The 22576-nt window shown below is 34.1% G+C and overlaps 1 protein-coding gene across 1 annotated transcript in view; it reads right to left on the bottom strand.

The window, feature by feature from the left end:
• Window positions 1–927: 927 nt before the first annotated feature.
• The window catches only part of LOC103596022 (dihydropyrimidine dehydrogenase [NADP(+)]-like), a 94752-nt gene continuing 73103 nt past the window's right edge, over window positions 928–22576 (bottom strand). Inside the window, exon 7 of the mRNA XM_008579577.1 lies at window positions 928–1157. Coding sequence (XP_008577799.1) covers window positions 928–1157 — 230 coding nt within the window. The remainder of the gene's footprint in view (window positions 1158–22576) is intronic.

Below are 22576 nucleotides of genomic sequence, written 5' to 3' on the forward strand. Positions count from 1 at the left end.
AAACAAACAAACAAAAAAACTCCCATTTCTTTTCATTATTTTATTGATAAGCCTCTATTTAGGATCTAGGAATGGTGTGTTTTGCCCAGCAGTGCAACTGCAGTTTCTAGACAGAGTGAGAAACCAGTGTCCTATATTTATCCTAAATTCCTTTTAGATTCCTAATAACTATGCCCTAGATATTAATTTTGCTTTACATATGTTATATCTATATAATTAGGAAGAAGAACAAATCTCTATATGTTCTTTGATGTTAGGGATGTTAGACTAAATTAATATTTGACATCTTAGCAAGGAGTTCTAGAAAACTCAATCTAGAAGGTTTATATTTTCTTATGTTTGCCTACATATTTCAGTTTAATTGAGGAAGCAATTTTTAGTCTTTAATTAATTTGAACTGTAATTATTCAGCCTGAAGAAGTAAATACTAAAAGTCAATTTAATGAAGATTTTCAGCTACATAAGGAGCTCTCAAGAAGATGATAATGCCTATTTCCATTTAAAAACTGGATTTATATTATAGCACCAAAGATGAAAAAAATATTCCTGACTGTGAGAGTTAGTAAATTTTAGAAAATAGAAAGGTTGTAGAAATTCTTTCTACGAATGTGTTATCAAATCTTCTTCATACTTCTTGTTCTAGTTATGATTCTGTCTACACATGAATGTTACTTTTTTTTTTTTCTTAGTGGATTTATAAATTCATTTGGCAATCAGCAGTTAGCTCTCATCCACAATGCAGATTTTTGGAGGTGGTAACAGGTACATAGGTAAACAAAGCATAGAGCTTGTTTGTTGAATCTTCATCTTCATTACGTTTTCTAGACAACTGTACATGGATACAGTTGGGGACATTCCTTATTCCTTTGGCCAAGCCAACTTTGTTGAGCCTGGTATCAATGCAAACATCTGGAGTCCCCATCTCCTTCATGGAAAACTTCCGATCTCTCTGAGTGCCCAAGGGGCACACATCTTGAAACCCACTCCACGAATACACTTGGGAATGTTGATGGTGTACTCTTGGAACACCACCTCATTGATGGCGTATTCTCCAGTGACTACCTCCTTGATAGCAGAACAGCCCTTCTTCTTCTTGCCATCTTTCTTCAGAGAAATCATTCTGGGGGGCCCGAGTGAGAAAGGAAGAGCTGGAGGGACTGTAGAGGAAGGAAAGCAGTGACCTCATGTACAACTCCCAAGTTACCTGCAGGCGGGAGGAGGGGATGTCTGAATGTTACTCAAAATATAATGTTTCTTTTCCTATTTTGAATGATTCTGGGGCTAGAAATAACAATTAACGTGTTTAAATCTGTTCATACTGCAATGAACCATGTATTACTATTTGGTAATAAAAAGACAGTATTAAAAATTTTTGACATTTCCATGGTGTCGAAATTTGGAAGATATAAGAAAATCATTGAAATTGTCTATCACCAGGCAAATGCCACAGTGTTTAATTCAAATGGTAATTAAGACGTTAATAATGCTAAGTTAAATATAAAAGGGGGTTATAAAAAATAATGATGAGGGCTGGCCAGTTAGCTCAGTTGGTTAGAGTACAGCCTTGTAACAACAAGGACCAAGGTCATGGGTTCAGATTCCTGTACCCACCAGCAACCAAAAAAAAAATTAATTAGCAAATAAGAAAAAAAGTAATTATGAAAAATCTTATTTTTAGGCCATGACTACCCCTGAAAGAAAACAGAGCAACTGGGAAACAGGGAAAAGGTTCTGTATTCCTAAGTGGGGTAGAATCAATGTCATCATCTCCTGTTCTTATCGACAATCCCCTTGTGACTGTCCCCTAAAGGTTTTCCCACCTCTAAGCTTCCCTCCACACAGCTGAAGGAGTGACTCCTTTAAAATGCAAATCTGATCATCTCACTTCCCAACCTAGCTATCTAGCACCTCCTGTCACTGCCTCCTTTCTTTGTTCTCAGCTTGCACAATCGCTCCTCTCCTCTGGTCAGGAGAGGTCCCCTTGGGATGCTACCTCATAGCTCCCTACACTTCTGCTTTTTATCACTTTCCAAAATATTTCATTACACAATGTGTGATGCATTTAATATCTGTCTCCCACCAGCCCAGGAGCTCCTTGAGAGCAGGGACTATGTCTATTCTCTTCACCATCATATTTCAAGATCCGGCCCCCTGCCTGGCATAGAGGATGTTCTCCTGTACTCTGTTAGATGAATGAGTAAAATTGCCATGAATGATATTTCCTTCTCTCCTCCCTTATTCAGTCACTCAAGAAAATATTTAATGACGATTTTGCTTATGCCTTGTCCTAAGGCTACAATGGTCAAAAAGGATGTTAAATTTATTAATAATTATTTGTACGACTGTAAAGTTTCATAGTTCTTAAAGAAAAACCAAAAACATGTTTTCTTTCATAGAATTTAGTTTGTTCATGCTGGTGATTATTTTTTCCTAAATTCTCTTGATCTGAAGAGTAGCTTGCTCTTAGTTAAAACATCCAACTTTGCAAAAAGTGCATTTCAGGTGCAGATACACCTCACAAATCACAAAGAAGGAATCAGCAGTCCTTCAAGCAGTCCTTCAATCCCACAGATTACTCTAGGTTTATTTTCACATTGTTTCTCATTTCCATTATGACTATTATCAGATTGTGCCTTGAAACATTTTTATATCTTATCTCATTTTCTGTAAATAATTACCTAATACACATGAAATATAAAGTAACTACATTTATAGATAAGGTATGATTCTTACCTAAGCAACAATGAATAATTTAAGGTGTATACACACACACACACGTATACATTAGAGGTTGAATAGTAGTACCTAAAACAGTAATCCCTTCATTTATATTCTGTTATTTATCATATGTCACCTAACTAAAAACTGTTCAGTCATAAAATGATAGATTATTCAAATGTCTAGCCATAATAGTTGTAGTGAAAAGTCTTAACTGAGTATTTGATGAGTGTTCAATTAAGACCTCAACCCTTATATCTATTTGGGCACTGTCATTTTAAGTATCTACAAATTTATTCATCTTTATACATAAAACATATGTGCAATTTTAATAGTTGTATATGATACAAAATTTGAACATTTAAGGGATGTTACACCACATTAAGTTTAACCCTCATTTATGTCTTGGATGATAGATGCAAGAATTCCAACTGAGGCGATTTTATGAACCAGCTAAATGATTTGTATTCAGAACAGCATTAAAAATCCCCATGACAAAGTGTACTTGAACAAAAATACCCTGCTTGTGACACATCCTTTACAAGTAATGTGTTTTCATTTTTCACATGTTGCATCTCATTTATTTTATTCAGGCACACATACTTAAATCGGCAAGATACCGCAAGCTTCCAATACCTTTGAAATAATAAATCACTTCTTGCAGATGTTTTCACCCACTGCAAGGCTGCCGTTCATTAATCAAACATTATCAGTTTCTATCAGTGCCCAGTGTTAAACAGAAAAGGCACTTCATTTTGAGTTCTGACTTTCATTCACTGGTTAGTCCCTGACCCCACGGTACTTACTGCTTGCATTTTAGAAATGTGAAACCTCCTACAGTGTAATGGATTTTAGAGCAAAAAATCCTAAATGGTATTATATTTCCTGAATTCCATATTGCTTTATCCTGAGCTAAATCAAACTGTATTTCTAAAATTCCAAATAAGTGCAGTCATAATAGTCATTTTAAATTAGGTCCACAATAATAATAAATTTATAATGTAAGCTCCGTTTCTGTGAATATATCTAACACATCAAATTTCTAGAACACACTTGCAGGAATTTATTTCTAAAATGTACCTTAACCTATTAAAATCTTTTCAGAAGACAATGAGGGGCAATTTATCTACCTTTCGTAATTTTTATGACCACAAAAAGAAAATGCAACAAAGTTAGACAATTGTAAAATCTTTAAATTTTCTTCTTTTCTAAGAAAATATATTACATAAAATCGATCAACTTGTAACATAAGAAATCACAGATGATCTTACAGATCATGAGTCACTAGAGTTATCTTATAAACATACTTATAACCTAAAGAAAAGACAACTGATATAAACTGAATATCTTTACTGCCTTAAAAATAGCTCAAAAACATAGATACTGCAAAAGAGAATTTCAGCAATCATCCTCATTTTCTCTTAAAAAAAAAAGTCTCGTGTTATTCGTCCTCTTTGACTATCAAATCCTGAACCATAAGAACTCAAAGCCAACATTTGCTTTAAAATCTGACCTGACAATGAACTAATAAACTAGAGATTGCCATGCAATTGAACATAAAAGAAATGCTTTATAAATATTTAGTTTCATCATTATGAATCAATATCATTAGTGATTATTCATAAACCCTCTCCCATTAAGATATGGTGTAAAAGCTGTACAGATGGATATGGTACCCTTCCCAGAAAATTTATAATAAAAATTATGTGAATTTTTGCAAGAGAATTTTACAGATCAAGATCTGAGGGATTCAAAGTCAGTAACAACAGCTTCATGAAAATATGCTATGATTTTACTCAGGTCTCAACTAACCCTATAAATATTCATTTGAGGGGAGAAGGGAGAGGGACAGTGTTATTGTAGTTTTTGTATGGTGTCACTCCTGAGCATGGTAGGCCTTAGGCAGTATCCTGATGACAGCGATCAGGAAACTCAGATGCTTTTCCACTGCCTCTGGGATAAATATAAACTCTGTAAACTTCTTAACCTCTCATGTATGACCCGTAACACCTTAATTGTCTCCTACCCTCATGCCCTATCTGCTGTCATTTACTCTCTCATCCCCTCAACATGCATCCTTGGCATAGGCTACACCATATTTACCACAGTTTTCAAACTCACCCTGTTCTTTCGTCTTTGTGTTTGGTGGACACCGTCTTATCTTCCAATAATGACCTTGCTTCAACTTATCTGTCTAACAAACTCATATCCTGCCAGGTTAACAAACTCATATCCTTCTCTGCTCTCCCTTTGTATTTTCGTATAGTAATTTTTTTTTTCCTTAAAAAATGATGAGCTTCTCTCAAAAGAGAGTATGCCTAAATTCATTATGGAATCCCCAGTGACTAGCATAGTGCCTGGACAAATGATACTTGTTAAAAATATGAGAAATAATTAAATTAAAAATTGGAAAGGTTGAAAGTTGTCTTCAGCAGTCAGAATCCAATTTCTTAATTGTACCTTGATATTTTCTTGTCTTTGTATCTCATGAGACTAATGTCCCTCTTTACTTTCTTTTCCATTCTTTGTGCCTTCTCCTCTCATCTCTTTATAGGAAGGATATAAATACTTTTATACTAGTTTTTAAATGAGTCATAATGCTAAGATTTTATCCTTCCCAGATACACATACCTTTAAATAAGGACAAGCATATGGTATTGTCCCTATGCTAAATAATAAGCCTTTAATTATGAAACTGTAGGTATGGGCCGGAAACTGTTTGAGGAGCGATATCAGAATAAGGCCTCTACTTAAGTCTAAACTAATGTCTAACAGTGATCAATATTGTGCTGGTGCTCTCCATATATGTATACAATAACTTATCAAGGTGTCATCTACAGTTTACAATCCCCATCTTATCTTAGCTAACCCAATAGCCTCAAAAATTAATGGGATAAGTAGAGATGTCATTCACAGATTTCTGTAGGGCCAAATAGGTTACAGAATATGTAGCTATAATATATACTCTTCTGCTTCCACAATGCATTTGAGATAATATAATATAATAGAGGGATAATTACAGTGATTGAGCACTAAAATTAACCCTGAGCTTCCTGAAAATTGAATCAAAATGAAATTATTATAAATTACATAGATATCAATATCTGATGAAAGAAAGTTTCCAGACTCATCAGGAGAGGCAAGCTATTTTCCTATCACAAAACTCTTTATGGAATTTTATGATACCAACCAATATAAAACAATTTATTGAACAATGTTCAATAACAAATCTGCAAAATGTATTAGATTTATGTGGCCCTCTAATATGCAGAAAAGTCCAGGGAATTTTAATAAAATAACTTAACAAACTTAATATATATATATTTTTTTTTTTCAGGATTATGTGAGATATCTTATTATTTATAACCTTTCCGTATAGAATCTCTAATATGTATGATTTGACAAAAAGAGCAATGAAGTGGTCCACACAATGAAGTATATCTTTAGAAAGAATAATTTGATGACTACATTGTCTATTTATCAAAAATATCTTTAGTAAAAAGAAACAAAAACATACTATTATATGGCAAACAATAATAAAAATAATTGAAAACAATAAATCGAAATCAAATGTGGGCTACCATAAAAGAAATATTTTTCTATCTGTTGTGATCTATTTGAATATATACAAACATACTTGAACACTTGCACTCCCTAAGGAAAAAATCTTGACAATTAATTTAGTAATGAGGCATTTTGAAAATAAACAAAACCCTACGTGATCCCACAATGAAGTGTCATGAATTCGATTTTTAAAAATTACTTCACAGCTTTTTCACGGAAAAGTATGTAACTCTTTTTCCTCAGAGGCTAAGACACAGTTTCTTGAAGCTTAGCTCTACTACTCTGTTAAGCCTCAAACAGAGCGAGACACATTTATGACTGCTGTTTCAGCTCTCAGAAGATGCTTTTTGTAAGTTACTTCCAGCGTTGCCTGCTGAAACACATCCAGCATCCCAGCTCCAAAGTGATAGAGGTAATCTCTCATGGAGTTTCATAGTATAGTATTGTTTTGTTTTTGCTTAGACAAGTTGATTTGTAAAATCAGCTTGGACAAGAAAAAACTTTGGTGACTTAATAAAAGTTAAAATACTTAAAAACAGTCTTTTAACAGCAGAAGCAATCACATTAGTATAACACACATGCACTCAAATATACAAAGCACTGGCATTTACCCCATCTTCAGGAAACAAAAACTCTAAAAATTGTACACATTTGATATAAATTTGAATGGACTTGTGTTAACTTCTGCTATGAGCTGATTAATAGAAATATTGACTTTAAAGTATTTCTCTTGCATAATCCAGCTTTCACTGTTTAAGGAGAAAACAGGGCTGAAAAGGAGTTAGCATGCCTTGGAAATCAAAAAGGACGACATTTTTCCCTTTAATTTGCAATGAAAATAATTGCAAAAGGATCCTACCATTTCCTATGCATGAATGAGAGCTCAGAAAATTGCAGGGACTTTTCAAAATAGCAACATCTCTTGAGTTGACTTTGTTATATTTCCATATTTACTGTACCATTTTCCAGGAGCTATTGATCTCCTTACAAGTCATAACAACACATCTCATGCAATAAATGGACAAGCCCAACTGCCATATTCTACCTACAGAGCAGATGATCTTAGAGTCCAGTAAGAGAAGAGAGAAGGTTCTCAATTTGAAGCAGGCAGAAAATCACTTCTTTTCAACAGAGTAACTTTCTGTCTTGTGTCCTCCAGAGCAGACACTGGGAGAACCCACTCCACTGAATGATGGAGTTCTCAAGCTATTCAAGTTGAATGAGAGAATCAAAGGATCTAGCTACTTTTTAATAGACTCTTGACAAATACCCCCGTTTTCAGCCTTGTCTTCACTCCTACTTCCACAGCTACCTGGATTTACCAATCTTGAAGCTTTAAGTAGGTTCAGCAATGTACATTATGATACTGCTGCAGCCCAGTTCAGGATCCAGCTTTTTAGGGTCTGCTCATCTGATCTCATATAGCCATCTGCTTTTCAGCTTCCAAAGTTTTGCTGTCATTTTACCTCTATCCTATTCCTTTTTTCTTTTGGACTTATGATATTTTAAAAATCCTGTTGCTTTCATTTTGGTGGCAATCCAGAAAAGGATATAAGAATATGCTTGTATTTGTGCTGCCATTTTAAAAGGAAGCCTCATTAAACTAATATTAAAAATAAAAATTTCCATTGGTAAATATAGTTGTATCTTACTTTGTATGAATACTTAGAAAATTTTCTTTTTTCTTGTCAAAAGACTGATAAGAAATAGGAAATTTATTTCCAGTGTGACTTTTCTAAGAATGAACTTGAACTTTATTCCAAATAAAACTGCAATTTCTTAAGACTGCTGCATGACTGTAGTTTTTAATCACCTCATTGTTCAGTTAGCACCCTAGTAAGCAAGGCATAGCACAAATAAAATCATTTTATTTTCTGTAGATATTTCTTAAAAATTCTAATGGATATTAAAATTTGTATTTTTAAATTAAATTCCAAATTCTAACATATGCAATCTTGCCTATGAGCTGCCTCACTCTTGTGACTTTTAAAGTTGTCAGTATTTTATATGGGCAAATGTGATATAATGCCAAATTATTTTTTGACAGTGTCGAATGATCTCCTATCAAATAGTGACAACACATTTTATTGCCATTACAGACTAAGCAACTGGTTTTATTTTTAATACATTGTGTGTAAATGAACTATCCATCTTCTTGTAGTCACAGATATATCTGATAAAAGATGATTTCCTATCAAAGGAACCCTGGGTATCCAGAAAAATCAGTTTACACTGCATTTTTGTCTTAATACTGGTGTGAGAAAACTGATAAGGTAGCATTAACAACATTCCAAATAAAAAGATATTTATTATATATCTAACGGGGGACGTTGAAGACTAGTTGTTTCCTAAATTCTTTGCAGAGACCATGCTCTGGATGATCTAATCACAAAAAATTTGCTAATTAGAATTATTCCTGAATAATAATTAAAGCACATAGCAGCATATGCTTTTGAATTTCTTATGAAAATTCAAACATTTTTTTGACCAACTGATGGTTTAAATATACCTATACGACCAGACCTGCAGAAATTAAAAGCTATTCAGTTGCTTGTTTCTATTCATGAATCTATTTAGTTTTATTCTACAGAAAGTACCTGTAGTTTGCAGCAAATTAACCAGAAGAACAAGATCAAGAAAACACTTTGGTTATCCCAGAGTTCAATTCTTGTTAATGCTCTATTAAGCACTTCAATTACTTGTTATGTTTACTTTTAGTTTTATAAATTATCTTCTCAACATATCTAAATATACATTTTCTAATGAGCTTTAATATTCAAGGAGAAATACAAAAAAATGTTTTGAAACCAATTATTGGAATAATCTTACATAATCTACAAATGTTGATGAAAGCATATGATTTCAATAATGCCAATCTTGGACAATATAGCCTATTTGGTTGAAAATAATTATTTTGGTTTTGCGATAATGGTTAGGTTTTATTCTGTGTACATAGAGATTAATACAACATTGAAAACACTAAGCCACAGGAATTTAAGAGTAAAAGACTACAGTATAATTCTAATATTAAATGGTCATTTATTCTCCAATATTCTCTTTAAAGTACCTGATTTTAAATTACAAGGAAAAAAAGGCCTAAACATTTAGGCCTATATATTAATTAATTAATTCATCTTTTGCTCAAGTTCAAGCTCTAATCATCTCTTACCTGGATTGTATAACAGCTGCACAGCTTGTCTCCACATATCCAGTCTTGTCACTCAAATTCATCCCCTACCGTGAGAGCCTATGCCCCTTAGAATCTTCTGACCACTTTTTATATTCAAGCAAATAAAATCACAGGTTCCTTAGCATGCTATGCAGGGCCTGTAGGACCTGCTTCTCGCCTACTCTCCAGCCTAAAGACTTAACAATCATAGAGTCACAGACTCCAGCAACAACAAACTACTCAGGATTTATAATGCTAGCTCACTGAACACCAGCTGTCTTGAACCCTCTGCCAAGAATAACCCCCTCCCTCTCCTTTCTCTTTTCCTGCTAACTTCTAATCATCTTTTCAACTCTGTAAAGACACCATTCCCTCTAGGAAATCTTCTATGGCTCCCTCCCCCTACTCCATTACACACTCTCATGCTTAAAGTCATCCCAGTAATGTCTGGCATCCCCATTGTGAACCCACAAACTCTGAGCATCTCCCAGGCACTACATACATTATTACATTGTGTTTTAATTAACTTTGCACCCAATGAAGCTTTGATCCTCATGAAGTCAAGCAAAAGGTTTTCCCCATCACTGAATGCTTAACAACCAGTACTTAGTACAGATCCCAGTAAATGTTTGTAGAGTGAACATATTTATTTGATATAATTAGATGTGTTCAAACAGGCTACTTGTATTTTGGAACTCAAGAAATTTGGGGGAAAGGTTCCAGTGATCAGTTTTATATTACACAGCACAGTTTGTTAATGTGTATAAGGGTGGTATCTGCTCCATATATTCGGTGATGGAAATTCTTTGCTTATCTGTACTGCTTTGAATAGTTATAGCTTAAAAAGATCAATCCAAAATGAGGAGTATTTTCCACACCATATATATTGAATGATTGCTCTTTAACATATGGCTAATTAAGTCTTTGACAGAAATCAGAACTCACTTTTTCCTTCTACTGAAGTTTTGGCCTAAAGGCTTAGCTTAAAATGAATTACCTCATTCTTCAAAGCAGCAAATAAGATTTTTCAACTTGCCATTTTCTCAAACATATAATGCTACGCAGTGGACCTAGAATATTTAAAAGTGCACATAGTGTAAGAACTCAAAAGTTTTTGAATGAATGCTACATTACATTGCCTTTCATTGAATTTGACATAAATTTCTTTGCCGTCTTTTATGTCTTTCTCCTCACTCACCTTCATCTCTTCCATTTCCATCTCACTGTACATAAGTATTGTGTATTCATATGGTCATTCCATTTTCAAGTAAGCTCAGTCTACAAAGCTCTGGTAACATAGCATAATATGATTAAGAATGAATTTATCTTAGACTTTCAACTTACAAAATACCCTAATTTTTTTTAAAACATTAATATTCTCTAATGGCATGGTAGCTGATTCACTACTCATAAGCAATATGCAAGTTGTTGCTAAGGACTGATAACTTGCTAAAATGCTACTGTTCCTGTATTTTAACAAATAATATGCTCGTCATAATAATTTACTAAACAGGTTATTTAACAACCTGACAGAATTAACTCCTTTTCAAAACAATCAATTACAACCTGGGTATAACTTATAGCTGGATGAAATTGACTCAAACTAGCTTTCTGTGTTGATTTTATTTTTATATGCTTTAAGGAATACTTGTAGGTTTCCTAGAATACCCATTTAATAAATAACCACTAATTCCACTGTAAGAAGTGTGAAAGACATTACTTTTGTTTGAATTATAAATAAACAAAAAAAAGCCCTAAGGTTTAATAAAAGTATCATCCCCACTTGTTCCCTCTGTTATAATAAAATGCTTTATTTTTTGCTTCTTTTCACCCCATTGATGTAAACTGGTATTAAGATCTACCATAAATGTAAAATTAGTTAAGTAACAATTTAATATTCTTTGTCTATTTCTCTACTTTGTTGTGTAGTTTCTTCTCCCCACATAACATTTTGTGTTCCGGAGATATTAAGTTAAGGTTCTCTCTCTCTTTCCATGGACATGATAGAGTTACTTGACACGAACCTCTCTCCATTTCCATTCCCTCCCTTCCTCCCTCCCTCCTCTAACTTCTAGTCAAGGCTTGCTACTGAAAAGAGGAAATAAAGCCTCACTACTTCACTAAGATGCTAAGTCAAAATGAACACACTTGCAAATTTTTTCTATGTTCTCCAAACTATTTCCCTGTCAATGAGGAAAAAGTATTCTTCCAGCTTTTAAAAGTTAACACTTCTGTTTATCCTCTTCTTTTCTGGTCTCATCCTGTTCTTCCCCCTCTTAACTATCATCTCAAACTTTTGTTTTCTATTCACTTCTTTACCTTGCCATAAAAGGTATATAGATTTTTCTATTAAAAACAACAAACAAACAAAAACACCCTCTCACATCTCCTCCTCCCTTAAGCCTTTATACCACCCTTACCTTTCCAGGATTATTTTAAGAGGTGCTACGGACTGTTGGGAAAACCACAGGTTTGGGATTTCTGGTTCTGTCCTGCAGAAACTCAGTGACCTTAAGCAAGCCACTTGCCCACCAGGAGCCAGTTTCTTCAGCATTAAAACGGGTGTAATTAATACATACTCCACAGGATTATGGTGTCATTTGAATGAGATCATGTGTGCAAAGCCCCTAATACATAGTAGACTTTCAAAAAATGTTAGCATAGCTCATAGGCACTGATGACTAATGCCACATTTGACACTGAGAATTTGACAGATGATCAAATAAGTGTGATTTATTTGTAATAGAAAACATAAACTCTCAAAAACTCTACGTGGACTTGCTAGAATAGTTTGTTTTTCTTACTTTTCTCTAGTTTATCAAACTACTGATAGACCTTTTAGAAGACTCAACCAAGTTACTTCCCACAACTTAGATTCAGGGCCCTATAAAAAGGCATTTCAACATCGTCCCTACAGAGTGGTCATGAAGCATTCACTAGCCTGATTCAGAGATATTTATAATCTCCTAGATGACCTGGCTCAGGATTTTAGTTCATTTCCATTGTAACTGGTTTGAAGAAAGCTCACATCTGTGACCGATAGGCCTGTGATTAACTGTTTGCTGTCCTGCCCCTCATCTGCACTGATGGGTGGAATGGTTAGGGATGTGGTAAGAATTCCCACAGGATCCTAGAATCCCTTTAGCAACCTATTATAAACACAATCACGTGTCACTTAACGATGGGAATGTGTTCTGAGAAATGAGTCCTAAGGTAAGTTCGTCACACGAACATCTTAGAGTTACGTATACAAACCTAGATGGCATAGACTTCTACGCACCTCGGCTATGTGGTATCACCTATTTTTCCTACTTGGGTAATGCACTGCACTACGATGTTAAAGTGACCAAGACGCCACTAGGCAACAGGAATTTTTCAGCTCCGTTACAATCTCAAGTGACCACCATCGTATATGTAGTCCACTGTTGGAAACATCCTTATGTAGTATATGACTGTGTAAGAAAACTCTGAAACAGCCAATTTTCAGCTAAAAGGCATGTGGTCTTAATGGCAGGTTTGAGCATTTTTAGGGTATTGGTTCTTTTTTTAATAGAAACTAAAATTAGTGTATTTTTAAATACTGAACAAATTCAACGTATGCCATTCTTTAACAATATCATACATTGTTACCAGGATCTAAAAAGCTACAATGTTGGGGGGAAAGAATTTAGCATAATAATTATCAATGTTTAAAAAGATCTGTTTACTTGATTTAACATATACTGTATATGTAGTAATAAGTATTAAGTAGAGTTGTAATGCAACTTATTATTATAAATTCATTTTAAGAGGGTAAACATAAATGCTGAGTTCAAAGACTTGCCTAAAATTCCTCCCTCCCTTTTATTTTCTGTACCAATCAACTTACAATAGTAAAGCCCATATGTTCAGTTATTCCACATTATGGGAACACTGAATCTGTGAGGACTCATTTTATGTTTCCATAATGCATAATGCATATTTTCTTACCAGATCTTAGGCAAATACAATATTTAACTCTGACTATGCCAAAAAGTTAATTTTAGAGACACATCTATCAAATACTTACAAAAATTAGAGAATATTTAAAGGTGTTAAGACATACATTAATATTATGTTTTCATTAAACAGAAAATAAACAAAGCCAAGAACAAAGCTCTATGGAAGAAACAAATTTAAAAAGAAACAAATTGCAGCAAATATTGAAAATTTTTGCAGAAAAACTTCATTGGTTAGTGAGAAAAGGGAGATAAATTCATAACTCATTTTAGGTAATAAATGTGTCTCTATGAAATAAATATCTATCAATTTTTAAAAATATATACAATATGTTAATTCTTGATAAGCAAATTTGCTTTTTGTAAGGACCCTAAGATAACATTTTTTAAGAGATTTTCTTTTCCAATTTATCTCTTTTCTAAGTACACATATATTATACCAAATTTTCTTTTAAAAGGCATATTTTCATGTATGACAAATACCTAGTATTTCTAAGTTAACTTCTTCGCAAATAATAACCAGGTTCAATGGTGTTCGAGAATTGGCTCTGTATATCAGCCAGTTGACATTAAAACACAGTGCTAAAGAAGTTCAGTCCTCACGTGGGCTAACTTTACTTTTGCTTTTTTTTTTTTTTTTTGTCTTTTTCGTGACCGGTAAGGGGATCGCAACCCCTGGGGTGGGTGTTGCCCACACCACGCTCAGCCAGTGAGTGAACTGGCCATCCCTACATAGGATCCAAACCTGCAGCGGGAGCGCCGCTGCCCCAAGCGCCACACTCTCCCGAGTGCGCCTTGGGGCCGGCCCCCACTTTTGCTTTTTTATCACAAAAGATCCTTCTAAATATAGAGAATTATCTAACTAACATATACTATGGTCAAAAGAAGGATGGAGCAATAACAAAACCAAAAACTCACTATGAAAAAATCATGTTGAAATAATATCCTTAGACATGAGTTAGAACATATTCACTGCAGCATGTCTGAGTATCACACTCTGTGGCATCAGCAGTCACAAAATTTCACTGTGCTCATTCTGTGTAGGGTGTAATCTCATCAATGCCATGGCTTCACATAATATCTATAAGCTGATAATCCAACCACTCTTTTTTAAATCCTACCATTGCCAATTTCAGTGGAAAGGTACTTTATATTATTTCTATTCCTCCTAACAACCATGAATGATGGGATACTGGCTGAATCTGACTAGCGTCAAGACTCATGCTTTTTTGGCTAGAGTATACTAGCAAATACTGACAGAATACTGACTCTAGCATCATTTGCTAGAGCTAATGACACCCAATCTGCCTCTCCTGCCCGCACTTCTCACCTGATTTCCAGGTCTAATCAGGTATACCTGAGGGCTTACTGGATATCTCCACTAGGATGTCACAAGGAATCCCAAACCTATGAGGTCAAAAAAGAACTCATAATCTTCCTCTATTTTATTTTTATTGGAAGTTGTCACCCTCATCAACATAGCTGGTCAAAAGAAGTGCTGAAGGCTGGCCCGGTGGCGCACTGCGATAGTGCGCCGCTTGGGAAGCGCGGCGGCACTCCCGCCGAGGGTTCGGATCCCACATACAGACCGGTTCCCGCTCACTGGCTGAGCGATGCACGGGAGCAGCACCGAGGGTTGCGATCCCGTTGCCGGTCCCGGTCCGGTATGGGGGCGACACTGAGGGTTGCGATCCGTTGCCGGACACGGAAAAAGACAAAAAAAAAAAAAAGAAGTGCTGAAGACATCCTTGACTTGTACCTACTCCTTAGATCCATGCCCTGTCTGCTCCTTCCTACCCCTATCCTTCACTGACCGTATCTAATCAGGTGCTAAGACTTACCTACTGTATTTCTTTATATTTGTTTCCTGCTTTCGGCTCTCACAGCCCTTCTTCAGATACTCAATATCTCTCACCTGAGTTATTGCGATAGCCACAATGTGAAATCTCCCAGTACCTGGTCTTGCCTTTCCTCAATCCATTTCTCCATAGTACCATCAAATCAATCATTCTAATCTCTTACCTCTCACATCAAAATCTTTTATATTCCACAGTGCAAAGTAAACACAAATTACTATCTAAAATAACTATCTAAACTTATTTGCATTCCATGCAAAGCCTCGAAAATCTGGCCCTGCTATATCTGTTTGGCCCTACTTGCCAGTACATGACCCTGCCAGTGAAAGCTCCAGCAACAATATGAAGCTGTCACATATGATATTCCCTGTACCTGGGTATCCTCCTCATTCCCCACCACCCAAGTGTCCCTGATACGTCCTTTTCCTACAGAAGCTTATAGTCTAGTATGAATAAATAGAAGTGCATACAAGTAACTGAACAGACCGTTTTAGATGCTGCCATACCATGTTACATATTGTGGGAAAAAAAGGAATAGTTACCTTGGGGACAAACCAGAAAATGTGTGCATGTCTTTCTCCCCTCAAAACTATAAGTTTCTTGATAACGAGGACATATTAATCACATATCAGGAACTCGGTATTTAGTGAGTGAGTGAATGAATGAAGTTACACATGCAATAACAGAGGTGAAAGCTTTAGTATTATAAAAATTATGAGAATGCAGGCCATTTGCTATTAATACTTCAAGCACATGACTGTTGATATTTTGTCAGTGATGCCAAAGTTAGATTTTCAGGATAACATAAAAAAGATTTTTCAAATATCATTTTAAGGTTGTGAGGGCACAGTTAAGTAAAAAGAAAAACAATATGTGTAGAAATATTCTAAACTAATATTTTTTATATAATGCTGAGTCAAAAAATTTCTGTTTTTTTGTTTGTTTGTTTTGTGGCTGGCCAGAAAGTTTTCTTAATCTCTGTCTTATTTTGCTTCCTGTTCTTAGAGGTCTTAGTAGTTAGAAAATTTTAAAAATCTGTAAAGAACTTTCACTTCTTTCTGACCCTCCTTCTGTAGAAATAAGGGTCATGAAGTGAAAATAACTTTAAGATGATGCTGCTCTTACAATTTTTACTCTTTCCTTACGCAATTCCCCTCAAGCCTCCATTTCTCCATAAGATGACTGTAAGTTGCAAAAGAATAGAAGCTGAAGACATACACACACATATATACACACACGGGATAAAAAACAGACTTGAATACAGCAGAAAGCAGTTGTAGAGAAATGTAAGATCAATTTACCACCAAAAGTCTAACACATTTCTGTCTATTTCACTATTAATAGGAAACCTCACAGTCGGACCAATCACCAGGGACTCATATTCAGTCTTCTCTAAGCCCCACTTACAATCTCATATTATAGACCAGAATTTTCCTCCAGAAATTCTTGTTATATAGCTACCAAAAACACATTAGAAGGGGAAAAAAAGACACAAACATAACACTGATTCAACTTGCCCTAGAGTACTCCATTAACCAAATATTTCTATAGTTGATAGCTGAGAAAAACAAATATACACATAAAACTCCAATTAATTATTTACATTATTGTGTCAGAGTGATGTTCCTTGGCAGATAACTTTATATACTTAAATGTTCATATTTTAGTAAACACAGATATTGATGTAAAAATGATCACCCCTCCCCAAAATGACAATAATATTTTTTATTGTTAATCTTTTTTCACATTGTTTTTATTTTTACTTTTGTCTTTGCATTTTTATAAAGACCACAAAAGTAAACAAATTCATTTTAGGGCAAAAAGAACAAAAAATTGGATTAGTCAGTCTTGAATTTAATATGTTTTTACAGTAGAACACAAAGATATTGAACTAACATGTTTTGATACACCACCTGGCACAGAAGTATGCATTTCTACCTAATCACATTACCTTCAAAACTAAGAAAAAAATCACAAGTGCTAAGAACTATGCAGTTTTCTCTCTTCTTTTGCAGTTTCTTTTTTTCTCTTTTTCCAGTTTTCTTTTTTCTTATTTGGTACTCAGATGAGTCTATCTCCAATTAATTGATCAGTAGCGCTTTTCCTATGTTTTGCTAAATAACAAACATGACCTTAGTTTTCTTTATAGAAATGATAGATACACTTGCATAAAACATAAAGGACATGTCCCAAAGTAATCCCTAGTTTATTTCCTCGAGCACCAGGAGTAAGAGAAATTGTGGTCTGGATGGTTCTGTGTTACTTCCTGGCCAAATTCAATACGTGCTAACTGTCAGAATTCATAATGAAGAATTGAGAAAGAGAACAGTAAAGTGGAAAGGAAAGTTAAAGAGGTTTTATAGATCAAGTCCTAGCCCAGAAGCAAATAGGATTTTTCCATGTGTGTATGTTTCCTTTTTTCTTAACTTGTTGAAAATTGATGAGAAAAATGAAACTAAACATCAATCATAATTTCTAAGATATGCCTTTGGAACTGTTAATCATTTCACAGAAAACTGGTTAATTTCAGTTTTCATTTATTTCTTCTGTGATTTTAATTCATGGATGAGTTTCTGTTTTCTCTTTGATTGTGAAATCAACTACTTACTTATTTACTAAAGATTTACTTTAAAAGAATAAAACATTACAACTGAGAAATAAACTAATCTTGTCTTTAAAAATTAACTCAAGCATGGCATCAGGAAAAGACATATATTTGGATACACTTTCCAAATAAGTTATTTGCTAAAATAGTAACTAAGATGTGAAGAACCCAGGTACTTAAGTGAACACTAACATGTGGAACACACCTACATTCAGCTACTTTAATGGGCTAGTACAAAATAATCAGCAATGGAAACATCTTCTGCTTCAAGGACAGCATATATACGTCCTAAAAGGTATTCTGTAAAAGTATTCTCAAAACAGTTTGATCATATTAGACAAAAGTTAACTTGATTTATAATATACATGGACTTCCACTTAAAATGATTTTCTTGTCTCAAAAGTATAAGACAATATAAGAAATTAAGAAAATTATAAGAAAATATAAGCCATTAATGTACTTAACTACCTGCTAACCAAATATGCCCCTCTACCTACTTTTTTTAAAATAAATTTTTATTGACACATAGCTATGCTCACTTGTTTATATACACTCTGTGGCTGCTTTCACACTGCAAAGGCAGAGGATTGAATAGTTGCAAAAAAGACCACATGGCGTACACAACCTAAAATATTTGATATCTGTTCACTTATAGAAATATTTTGCAGATAACGCATTTAACGTTTATTAGTTAAAAACTTAAATAAAAGATATTTAAGTTGTCTCCTAATATTCCTCTCTATAATTTGCCCCTTCCAAACTGATCTTCCTGCTGAATTTGACCCTCACTCTTCATTCCTTTGGCATATAATCAAGTTGAGGCCCTCATCAATCACAAAAGATAAATGCCATTTCATTTTTATGAGAGAGGTTTTTATTAGCTAATCCATCCTGTTCATTAATTCTACACTTAACCTATATTTAAAACATTTTTTCTCTATATATTACCACTGTAAATTTCTGTTGGTAACAGGCAGAATGCAAATAAAAAGTAAATTAAAAAACATTATATACTACTTCACAACCATTAGGATAGCTACTACCAAAAACCCCTGAAAACCCAAAATAACAAATGTTGGTGATTGTAGAGGGTTAAAAATCTTGATTCTTGTTTGATTTTTAGACAGGGCTCTTTAGCTAAAAAACTTATGGGACAAAAGTCCTTAGCAAGGAAGCAACAGCCTACAGCTAGTGGGGCAAAAAAGCCCATATAATCAATTCTAATCAAGTATATGTTGACTCTTGATTTTTAGATAGGGTTTTTAGGTAATGCATGTATGGGACAAAAGTTCTCGGTTAGGAGACAACAGTCTACAGATAGTGGGCCAAAGCCCATTTAATCTATTCTAATCACTGTTTTGGGATGGGATTATGTACTTTGATTATTAAACATATTGACTGCTATCAAAAGATGTTGAAAGAATTGCTGTAGGGAAAAATGTGAAAAAATGTTTGCTAAGGGCAAGCTGCTTATTGATGGAAACTTTAGAGACAATTATACTTATATTTAATTATAAGAATGTAACTCCTGCTTAAATCATCTAAGAAGAGGTTATAGTTCAGGTTAGATAATGATCACAGTTTGATCAACTTAGCTTTTCACAAATTGTACTGTGGAATGTCACATTGTTAATTTAGTTTCTATTGTTGAAGCTATACTTAGCCCATGTTGCCCATGTCTTTGTACCCTTTTCGAATGATTGAATCAACTGATTTTGCTTGTGAAATTTCCTTGTCTTTACAAAAAAAAAAAAAAAAACAGAAGTGAACTTTGAAGCAGGGCTGTACCCAGTTTTCTCCTTCTAACAGAGGAGTTGCTGATGTGCAGTCCCTTCGGGCTTCTCATTGCATTCTTGTTGCTTTGAGTAATTTTTTTGCATCTCTGTTACACAGCGAGAAGTGTAACAGGTGATGATGTGGAGAAACTGGTACGTTGTTCATATAAGTGTAAAATGATGCAGCTGCTACAGAGAACAGTATGATAGTTCCTCAAAAAATTAAACAGAATTATCAAATGATCCAGCAACTCCACTTCTGAATAAGTACCCAAAAGAATTGACTCTAATAGTAGAGACTCTAAGAGATATATGTAACCCATGTTCATAGCAGCATAATTCACGATTTCCTAAAGGTAGAAGCAATCTGATGTCCATTGACAGATGAGTGGATAAACAAAAAATTGTGTACACATACAATGGAATATTATTCAGCCTTAAGAAGGAAGGAAATTCTGAGACATGCTACAACATGTATGAACCTTGAGAACATTATGCTAAGTGAAATAAGCCAGTCATGAAAGAACAAATATTGTATGATTCCACTTACATGAGGTGCCTAGAGTAGTCAAATTTACAGAGTTACTGTTTTATAGGTTTTATAGAGTTTCAGTTTTGCAAGATGAAGAGGTCTATGGGTGGCTGGTGGTGATGACAGTACAGCAATGTGAATTACTTAATGACACCAAACTGCTCATTAAACAATGGTTAGTATGGTATATTTTATGTTATGTGTACATAACACATATTTATTATTGTGGTGAAATATTTACCGCAAAATATTTCAAAAACTTAGGAGAATTTTTTAAAGAAAGGACATAAATAAAAATTTTTAAATCATTATATAAGCTATGCCAACTGAATATACAGATTAAGAGTAGGGCTCTCAGACATACCACAGTTCAAATCTAGTTTCTAGTACTTGAGAAAGTTACTTAACACCTCTAACACACAATTTACATATATATGAAATGGAGATATAAATAATACAAATCCAGGACAGATCATCTAGGCAAAAAATCAACAGAGAAACACAAAATCTAAACAACAGATGAGACCAATTGGACTTGACAGATATCTACAGAACATTTCATCCAACGACCTCAGAATATTCATTCTTCTCATCAGCATATGCAACATTCTTCAGGATAGACCACATGTTAGATAACAAGTCAAATCTCAACAATAAAAAAAAAATCAGAATTATTCCATGTATTTTTTCAGACCACAATGGATTAAAACTAGAAATCAGTAACAAATAAAACTATAGAAACTACACAAATACATGGAAATTAAACAATATTCTATTTAATGATATATGGGTCCAAGAAGAAATTAAACAGGAAATCAAAAAATTTACTGAAACTAATGAAAATAATGACAAATCATACCAAAACCTGTGGAATACTGCAAAAGCAGTACTAAGGGGGAAATTCATTACACTAAATACTTACTTCAGAAGAATGGAAAGATGGCAAGTTAGCAAACTAACATTTCACCCTAAAGAATTAAAAAAACAAGAACAATCCAAACCCAGCTAGTAAATGGAAAGAAATAATTAATATCAGAGCAGAACTAAATGAAACAGAAACCCAAAAAATGATACAAAAGATGAATAAAACACAAAGTTGGCTTTTTGAAAATTAAATAAAATTGACAAACCATTAGCAAGGCTGACTGAAAAAAGAAGAGAGAAGACATAAATAACAAAAAATAGAAAATAAAAAGGTGATATTACAACTGATAACTCAGAAATAACAGGAATCATTAGAGACTAGTATAAACAACTATATGCCAACAAATTTGAAAATCTGAAGGAAATGGATAAATTTTTGGACACACACAAATTACCAAGACTGAGCCAAGAAAATATAGAAAATCTAAAAAGACCGATAAAAATCAGAGAGATTGAAGTTGTTATCAGTAGTCTCCCAACAAAGAAAAGCCCAGGACCAGATGGCTCCACTACAGAATTCTACCAAAGCTTTGAAGAAGAATTAATACAAATTCTCAACAAACTATTCCAAAAAATTGAAACAGAGGCTATTCTCCCAAACACATTCTATGAAGCAAACATCACCCCAATACAAAAGCCAAAGATACAACAAAAAAAGAAAACCACAGGCCAATATCTTTGATGGATAGAGAGGGAAAAATCCTCAATTAAATACTAGCTCATCAAATACAGCAACACATACATAAAACTATACACCATGATCAAGTGGGTTTCATCCCAGAGATGCAAGGTTGGTTCAACATATGCACATCAATAAATGTGATACACCACATAAACAAATTCAAAGACAAAAACCATATGATCATCTCTACAGATGCTGAAAAAGCATTTGACAAAATTCAGCATTCATTCATGATAAAGACTATAAGTTGTGTACCGAAGGAAAGCATCTCAACACAATTAATGCCATATATGACAAACCCACTGCCAATATCATCATGAATGTGGAAAAGTTGAAAGCTTTTCCCTTAAGAGCAGAAACTAGACAACAATGACCACTCTCACCACACCTACTGAACAAAGTGTTGGAAGTACTAGCCAGAGCAATCACAGAAGAGAAGATAATAAAGGGTGTCCAGATTGGAAAAGATGAAATCAAACCATCCTTGTTTGCAGATAATATGATCCTATATACAGAGCTTCTGAAAGACTACAAAAACAGTCTTAGAGTTAATAAATGATTTCAGCAAAATTGCAGGATGCAAAATCAACACACAAAAATCAATAGCAGTTCTATATTCCAACAATGAACTAGTAGAAAAAGAAACTAAGAAAGCTAGCCCATTTACAATAGTCACCCCAAAAATAAAATACCTAGGAATAAATTTAACCAAGGACATAAAAAATCTCTATGACAAGAACTACAAACCACTGTTGAGAGAAATTAGAGGACATA

Source organism: Galeopterus variegatus, unplaced genomic scaffold (genome assembly GCF_000696425.1).
Source record: "Galeopterus variegatus unplaced genomic scaffold, G_variegatus-3.0.2 Scaffold1914, whole genome shotgun sequence".
Taxonomy (NCBI): Eukaryota; Metazoa; Chordata; class Mammalia; order Dermoptera; family Cynocephalidae; genus Galeopterus; species Galeopterus variegatus.